The sequence below is a fragment of the Otolemur garnettii genome, unplaced genomic scaffold, assembly GCF_000181295.1.
Source record: "Otolemur garnettii isolate 467f Iridium unplaced genomic scaffold, OtoGar3 scaffold00078, whole genome shotgun sequence".
Lineage (NCBI taxonomy): Eukaryota > Metazoa > Chordata > Mammalia > Primates > Galagidae > Otolemur > Otolemur garnettii.
This window is the reverse complement of record NW_003852473.1, coordinates 7,905,006-7,914,065: the sequence shown is the minus strand read 5'-3', so window position 1 is coordinate 7,914,065 and position 9,060 is coordinate 7,905,006. Positions and strand designations below refer to the sequence as shown.

The 9,060-nt window shown below is 36.2% G+C and overlaps 1 protein-coding gene across 1 annotated transcript in view; it reads right to left on the bottom strand.

Annotated features, from left to right (window-relative positions):
* The window catches only part of SPATA16 (spermatogenesis associated 16), a 247,266-nt gene that overhangs the window by 149,861 nt on the left and 88,345 nt on the right, over positions 1 to 9,060 (bottom strand). Inside the window, exon 3 of the mRNA XM_003794288.1 lies at positions 3,769 to 3,858. Within this exon, the coding sequence (XP_003794336.1) occupies positions 3,769 to 3,858 (90 nt within the window). The remainder of the gene's footprint in view (positions 1 to 3,768; positions 3,859 to 9,060) is intronic.

The window sequence follows — 9,060 nt, the reverse complement described above, 5'->3', positions numbered from 1 at the left end:
GCCACAATGCCCAGCTATTTTTTGGTTGCAGCCGTCATTGTTGTTTGGCGGGCCTGGGCTGGATTCGAACCCGCCACCTTGGGTGTACATGGCTGGTGCCTTAGCCGCTTGAGCCACAGGTGCCGAGCCAAGACCAGCTATCCTTAAGGCCACCTAACTTTTCTTTAACCACTTGTTGTTACTGCAACCTTAATTTATTGCTGTAAGATTAGACATTAATTATCTTGAGATTTTAAATCCTTAAGCAAAAGAGATGGTTATGAACTTGAAGCTTTACTATATTTTAATCTTTTCTCTTTTCTTTTAAATTATAAACTCTATACGTACAGTACTTATCTAAATATTGGATAAGCAATAGTCCTAAAGTCAGATACTTGATCTAAGTCATGGCAAATGACTAAATCTGTCTTTTTTTAATGTCTGTTTTAGACATCATATACCAAGATGTGACATTTTTATAATGCTTAGGGTTTACATGGCTTTATGATCTCAAGGGAGCAGGGAAGTCACTTAATGATGGAATTATCCTGTTTATCTTCCAGTGTACAGATGCCTGTTGCATATGACCAGCCCCAGACCACACTGACACGTTCTGGCAATGGTGACGTTCTTCTGGTAAGGAGAGAGAAAGCTTTTCAGGCATATGGCCAATTTAAAAATAAAAAATAACCTACAGGCTTCATTTATTCTGTTTGTAGTCTGAAATGAGAACTCATTTTAACTAACAAATGTCTGTGCTGTATTTTCAGAATCTTGCCTGGTGTATGAATGGATTTTACACTTCTAATTGAATCAGAGCTTAAACTCCCAACACTACTATCATCTCTTCAGAATCACTTGTCTTGAGTCTGTCAGAATATTCTCCAACCTTGTAAGATACATACTAATCTCATGTAAAATCAGGGTCAGCAAATAAGCTGACACGGCATCTCCCTACTTGCCATGTAGGGCTCCTCCTAAATGATTACCTACCTGCAGCAATGCCACTGTTTTGTGTTATTAGATTTCTGAACACCTCAATTTATTTTGTATCACTCTTCTCTTTTGGAAGATTGTGTTTTATGTATACCTTATTTCCAGCAGTATTAAGTTTTATAAGCCAATAAATAAAGAAAGAAAGAAAAAAGAAAGAGAAAAGAAGAAACTATTCTCCAACTCCCTTGATGTTTTTTTCTCAAGACATCCTCCTACTCCCACCTCTATTAACCTCTCCCACCACATCAGTGGTGAGCCAGGGTGTCTATGACGAAGGCATCCTAAGGAATTATGACTTGATTTGGCTTAATGGAAGCATACTATTTGGCAAAAAACCAAAAAACAAACAAAAAAACCCTCCAATTCTGTGATATCTTACAGCCCTAACCTGATATACTAATTCTTATTCAAAAATTGTCAACTATCTTGGGCATAGCTTATCATTAATTTCCAAAGGAATCTGTTTTCCAAGGCACTTCTCTTCTGAGGTTTTCATTGCATACTCGTCTAGAAGGCAGATTCCCAGAAAATTCGAATGTCGCAAGTAGTCTCAAACTCAGAGCATCAAAATAAAATAAAACAAAAGCAGGTGTAATCACAGATCATGTAAAATAACAGCTATCACCGAGGAGGACCACGGACTTATAGACTCAATGAGATTCATGGAGAAGGCTTATTAAGAGACCAGAAGCAGGGAATGCTCACAATGGAAAATTATGCTGATCTTTGTCTGCCAAATCCTTGGAAGGGAGGGAGAAATTTTGGAGAAACAGGAGAGAGGCATAAAACAGAAGAGAGACAAGTGCAGAGAAGACAGGCAGGAGTAGCAGAGAGCCAGATGGAAAAACAGGAGTAAACAAAAAGACGCTGGAGAGGCCAGGTGCCAGAGAGGAAGCCAAGAATTAGCTCTGAAGGAGAATAGTCACGGAGTAGCAATATGTGACTGGTGCAATTTATTGGCATTTTACCAAATTTTTTTATCCTGAAAGTTACATGTAATGTAAAACAACTCTGAAACCCAGTATCACCCTCTCTGCTAGTGCATTATTTTAAAAAGGGTAAATGTAAGAATATTTTAGACTTCCTATTTTATTATTTAATCTATTTCTCACAATATTACATGGTACAAGATAGCAAATAATAACCATACCAAATAAAAGGGAGGGCAGACTGGCTTTGTTGCTGATTATGAATTTGTTAAAGCTAGTGACTTGAGAACTATAAAATATATCTTTTTCTAATGGCAGAGGACTGGTGGATTTAGGCTAAAGCTTTTCTCCAAATGATTTAGCACAAAATTTGACATGGGAAGGAGTCCTTGTGCTGCTGGGAGGAAGCTCAGCTTTGACTGGTAAGCCTTTGAAATGTTTAGGGCTACTGAAGTAACTGTCAGCATTTGAAAGTCAAGAGATCTCCTCCCACATGGCCAGTGTGCTGGTGACAGTGCTGGTTCACATCTCTGTTTTCTTGGCATGATTTTCTTTCTTTCTTTTTTTTTAATTGAATGGTAACTATGTACATTAATGCACTTCTGGGGTACAGTGTGGGGTTTTCACATGCAATCTGAAATACTTCCATCAAACTGCTCAACACAGCCTTCATGTCATTTTCTCAGTTATTGTTTTAAAACGTTCACATTCTACTCTTAGAAAGATTCACTTTGTACCCCTGTAAGATAAACCTCAGAAGTGATCCCTCCAATCCCTCTCCCTCCACCCATTCCCCCCTCCCTTTTCCTTGGCATGATTTTCAATAGTGCCCTCTTTCACTATCACATTGAAACACAAATTATGTAGTTATTCACTGTAGTTCACAGAAGACTCATTTATCTTATAATTGGCTTACTACACGTGTCATCTTCTTGGGCTTTGTAAACACTTTTGTGTGTAACTTTTGTTTCAGTATTCCTTGTCTAGTTCATGTATATAGGAGTAAATAGCTAATTCTTCACTGGTGGTGGCTTCCTCATGTTTCTCCTTATCTGGTGCAGTTTACACAAAGGGGGCTGTGCAATTTAGGAACTTCACCTCTATTACTGCAGATTTACCCAGAGGAGTTGTGCTTGGAGGAAATCTAGAATCATACATTCTGGCTAAATTCCTGGGGTAGTAAAGTGAGTATGTAACAGTGGGTACCATTTGGGAATGGGGACATGGGGGAACATCAAAGGAAAGAAGATGAGCTTGACCTAGGGAGCAAATTCCTTGTCACAGGTGAGAAGCAGTTCTGAGTGTAGTGTTGAAACTGTTGCAAAATTCTTGGCTGTGAGTCTAGGTTCTGGGGATGGGGATATTAGGGACTGCTTCATTAGGTTTTTAAAAACACATGGGGTCCAGGAAAAAAATACTTGAAATCCTTTTAACAACCCATACTGTTCTATAACTGAGAAATGGGTTTCTGGGAGCCTTATCATGTGAGTGGATTTCATCTCCAGAGCTTGAGAAAGATAGTCACAGAATTGTGCCACTGCAACTCAAACCAGGAATATTTCCAAGAGCAAGAGGTCAAATGCATTTCTATCATCCTGTGAAGAAGAAATGCATCCAATCTTCTCATCATTATCAGTGACCTCATGGCAGGAAGTTTGAATTTTATAAGAGCTATGAACATGGAATAGCTTTAATTAAAGAAAAAGATAGTCAATAATTGTTAGTTTGACGTTTATAGACAATAATTTGGATAGACTCATATTCTATGAGAGAAATAGAAAGTTCTATCATGCTATTACCAGAATCTGAGAATAAAATTAATTTAACATGAAATAAATCTTCACAAAAGTTATAACAAACGTACCGGGCAGCTTCTGAATATCTCTCCAGACATCTAAACACTGCCGCTTGACGAAGATGATTTCGGAAATAGGCTGGATTTAAAAGGATGCTCCTGTAAAAAGATAAAAGAAATGCAAATGTTGTTAGGTTTTTAAAAGACAATCACCAGAAGTTTATAGGAATGAAATCACATGCATTCAGTTTTATATACTATCTGTTTTAAAAGATGCTAATAAAGGAAGCCCTTTTTTCCCTGTAATTGTCAGTTGATACAGATAAATAAACATTTTTGAAAAACTAAGTTTGCCTTGTAAACATAATTTTAGCTATAGGACGGGGTATTTTTATAGATATGATGATGGCAAATAATTAGAATTCAATTTATATTATAGGTAAGATGTGGTGCTCTTGTATGTGCTAATGTTAACAAATCAGGCAAAAACCACAGGTTATTTATGGTATGCTCTTAAGGAAGGAGGAGGCCATTACTAGTTGGATTAAGTTAAAAGGAAGGAACTGGAATCTGGGTGACATGCTCATTTGAATTCCGTAATTAGATTTTGTGTCTTCCAGCTGGACGATGTAGCGGCACAGAAAAAGCCTTGACCGTCGGCTTGGCATTTTTGTTAAGGTCCTTCTTCACTTTGGGCCTCTGTTTTCTCCATCTGAGTTGCGGATAAGATTATTTGTCCTTACGGACTGACTCTTCTATCATCTCATAGGTTTCAGGATTCTCAGTCCAAATCCAGATGGGAAGATTGTCACCCAGGGGCCTTCTTCTCTCAGGGGTAAACTGGTAGCACGTTTTCCTTCCTGGCTTCACTGAGAGCCCGCCAGGCTAGGTCCTGCTTCTCAAGGTGTTTGAAGGAAGGAGGAGAACAGGACAGACACACTCATGCCACTTCTGGGAGTGGGGACTAGCCGTCAGCAAAAGTTTGAAATGTAGTTTCTGCTATATTGATCAATGTGGGATATAACATGTTACAGAATCAATACAGCATTATTAAGCAACATTTTGTGAGCTTGTTTTTACAAGTTGATGAAAATTATTTGGAATTAGTTTATTACTGAAGTAAGTCATTCTTGGTTTTTTTTTTTACCCACCCCTTGAAAAACTCAGTGTACACACAAGTGGCTCTTAAATTTTTAAAAAAGTGGTTCACAGAGCTTTTAGAGAATCAAATGAAAGCTATGAACCTCTGTCCTGAAAAATGTACATAATCATATTTACCCTAACTTAGGGAACTCATGTGAACCCCTCAAGGCCATTCATGAACTCCAAGTTAAAAAACATGCAGACAAAAAAATAATTCCATTCCCAGAAACATTGCATATGGAAGGGATAAGGTGGAAAAATCCTATCTGGTCTATGAAGAATCACAGTTCTATGATGATGAGATGGATTGATTGTATCAGTTAAGTGATTTAAACATAAATGAACAGAAACCAGAGGCTGAGGGAAAAATCATAAAAATGTAGTCAAAGAGCTGTCTCAAGTTTTTTGTTTCTTATCTCTAGTTACAGAGTTTAATATTATACCATATTGCCTCTCCTATGATGACTTCTGAATTAAAGGGGTCTGAGTTAATGAAATTTTACTGCACTCTATGACTAATGATTTGTGCAAATGAATACATTAATATCCGGAGAGCCCAGGGTGTTTGCTTTGGTGAGTTAAGATTAAAATGTTGGAAATTTCAAAAGTATTACATGGGTTTGCTTGTTATCAAGAGAATACTACTAATAGCCACCACTAATAATTGTTACTACTTCAGAAGAAGAGTGTGCTTATAAAGCATATTTATGTACTTTATTCCCATAAAAACAATTTTATAAAGGCAAAGAGCAGAGCTCTTCTGTCTAGGGACTGGGTTTTCTGATTGTGACCCAACACTTTTCTTCTACATCACAGCCAGTTCTGCTCTATTTCTGTAGAATTCTTGTGCATATTTAGTCAGCACCTGCATACGTGGTGAGAGGATCCTCACTGCATGGATGCTTCTGGCTCTGTCTATCATGTAGTGTGCTGGCTTTGCTGAGCTATTCTTTAAGAATCTCGTTCTAACAGGTAAGTTCTTTTGACAAAAGTAGGTTGGAGAGAAGGATGAAGTACAGTGGGCAAGAGTCATGAGAAGAGGGTTTAACAAAAGAGAGGGAAAAGGCAGAGCAGGAGGTGTGGGCATGGCTTTGGATGAAGGTGGAGAAGATTCAGGGTTTAGGGACACAGATACTATGAGATGATTTCAATGTGATTTTTAAAAAGGATAGAATTTTTTAAAAAACAGCTTGTAATTACAAGTCCTCTTTATGGTGTTGAAGAAAGACAAGAAGAGGACATGAGTTTGGAAATCACCATTGCTGAACTGAACTGGGTTCATTTAACCTCAACACCACCCTCCCCTGAACCACAGGAGTCACAGCTTCATGAGAAGGACTTGGAGAAGACCCAGACCCTAAAGGCATAATTATAAAAGAATTTTGAGAAATTTAGGAGGAATATTATATTTGGCAGTCTTTTACTTTTGATTATTAGAATGGTTATGGTATTCACTGTGTAGTTAATGATATACCCCTTTTAGATATTATTTGGTGGAAATGCTAGTGATAGTTCTAAAGCCTAGTTCTTGTACTTTCATTAATTTATTGATGTTTTCTAAAATGGCACACCCCTTTTAAGGATATGCTTTATGATGTGTGCAGCATACAGACAGAATGATGACATTTGTGCAGCTGTGGGAGGCAGTCTGTGACCAACGCGAATAATCGCATTGGAGCTATAGTAAACAACTACAACCGTAATCAGAAAGAGAGAGCTCTGCTGATTGGCCTGATTTCATCACGGAGAAAATAAGTCTGATTCATTATGTCACCATGTTAGAATAGCTACAAGTCATTGAATTTTGGTCAGAAGAGTGGAGTTAGTAACAAGCAATGATTGCTCCCTCCATTCATTACCCAGTCTCAGAGAATGGGAATCATGTAAGATAATAAACATTACAGTAAAGTTTCTTTTTTAAAAATCAGTTTGTTGCCTGTGATATATCATGTGCTTTTTATGATTTCGATTTGTGGATTCTTCAAAATGTATTGCTTGTATTAAAGTTCACATAATTTGATGTGTATTTATGAATATTTTATAAATTTATAATGAGGTGAGGCCAGAATATGTCTATTTCAAGTAATTATTCCAAGTTTTCCAATTTACTTGTCAAATAATCCATTCTGTCTCAGTGATTTGTGATGCCACCTTTATTACACACACAGTTTATATGCATACTTGGGTCAGTGGCTGAACTTTGTATCCCATACTTTTGATCTGTTTAATTCAGTGACAGAAAATGGTTTAATGTTACTTTATAATACATTTTAATTTCTAGAAAGAAATTTTTACTTTGTTACTAATGTGGAATATTTGTTTTCCCTGATAAACTTCATAATCTTTACTTCTTTAAGCTTTAGAAACCTCACTTGGTGGTTTTTATTGGTGTTAAACTAAGGGCATTCGATTAAATTTTTGGAGGAATAGACATTTTTATACTATTATCATGGTATTTCTCTTCTATAATCAAATATTTTATGTCTCCCAGGAATATTTTAATTTTTGCTTTTTTAAAAGTATGAGTTTTACTAATATCTTGTTACTTCTTAATTTTTAAAATTATACATCATAATATATAGAAGCAAACAAAAATGTATACACGTTTTAAGAAAGGAGAAACTGTACTAAAGTTGTAATATGTATGCTGATAACAACAGATGAATACAAATCATGTGAGCACCTCTTGTAATTGCAGAAGTCAAGTGTGACTTGAGTATTACACATTTAAAACAAGTTTTTCCTTTCTTAAAATGTATATACATTTTTGGCACCCTGTGTATATGCATATATGTACACATACACACATAAAGCCAGGAAAAGAAATGAACAAACATAAAAATAAGTTTTTTAATTATACTATGATTTTTACAAAATATTGTACTACTATTGAGTTGCCAGAGGTTTTATATTTTTTGTCTGTCTGAATCTTAGATTTACCATTCTGTTGTTTTGAATCGATTAATTTCTACTTTTACAGAAATGTACCAATTTTTGTCTTCTTTAGAGTTTATTATTTCTCTTATTCTTAGCATATAGAAAATTTATATTTTCTTTCTAAAGAAAGCACCCAGAGTTTTAAATATTTATTTTACTGATTTTAGCTTTGGCCATAAGAATAATATAATGTATTTCATGTATTTCATTCTTTTTTTTTTTTTTTTGCAGTTTTTGGCCGGGGCTGGGTTTGAACCTGCCACCTCTGGTATATGGGGGTGGGGCACCCTACTCACTGAGCTACAGGCACCACCCATGTATTTCATTCTCATTATGGTTTTTTTCTAAAAAGAAAATAGTTTCTAATTACAGATCTTAATTCTTCCTTGATTAAGGATTTATTTAGGAGAGGATTATTCTATTTCCAAAGGGTAGTTTTGACAACTATATAGCCATCACAATAGAGACAGAGAAATTTCTAAATATACTAAAAAGTTTCCTCATTTTCCTTTTTAGTTAGTTTTCTTCCCTCATGCCTATATCCTGGCAACTATTGATCTATTTTTTGACTTTATTGTTTTACCTTTTCCAGAATATCACATAAATGGAATCATAGTGCCTAGACTATGGGGAAAGCTTCTTTCAATTAAGATAATGCTTTTGATATTCATCCACATACCAATCGTTTCCTCCTTTTATTGTTCCTTTTTAATTATTGGCATTTTCCATAGTTTGCTTATTCATTAATCAATTCATGAACAGTAAGGTTGTTTCTCCTAGTGGTCATATGAACAAAGGTGCTGTAAACATTTATGTACAAGTCTTTCATTTCTGCTGGGAGTGAGAATATTGGGTGATATGCTAAGCATATGTTTAACTTTGCAAGAAACTACTAATCCTCTTTCCAACATTGTTACACTATTCTGCATTCCCACCAGTAATGCCAGGAAGTTACCATTGCTTTGTGCCCTCACTAGAACTTGGTATGACAGACTGTATGTATATATGTATTCAAATATTTAGCTACTGCAGTAGGTGTATAGTGGTATCTCATTGTGGCTTTAGTTTGCATTTTCCTAGTGACTCATAATGCTGAGGTCTTTTCACACGGGTATAGGCCATTTGTACATGTTCTTTTTTTTTTTTGAGACAGTGTCTCACTTTGTTGCCCTGGGTAGAGTGCCGTAGAGTGCTGCGGCACAGCAACCTCCAGCTTTTGGGCTTAGGCGATTCTCTTGCCTCAGCCTCCCAAGTAGCTGGGACTACAGGCTCCCGCCACAA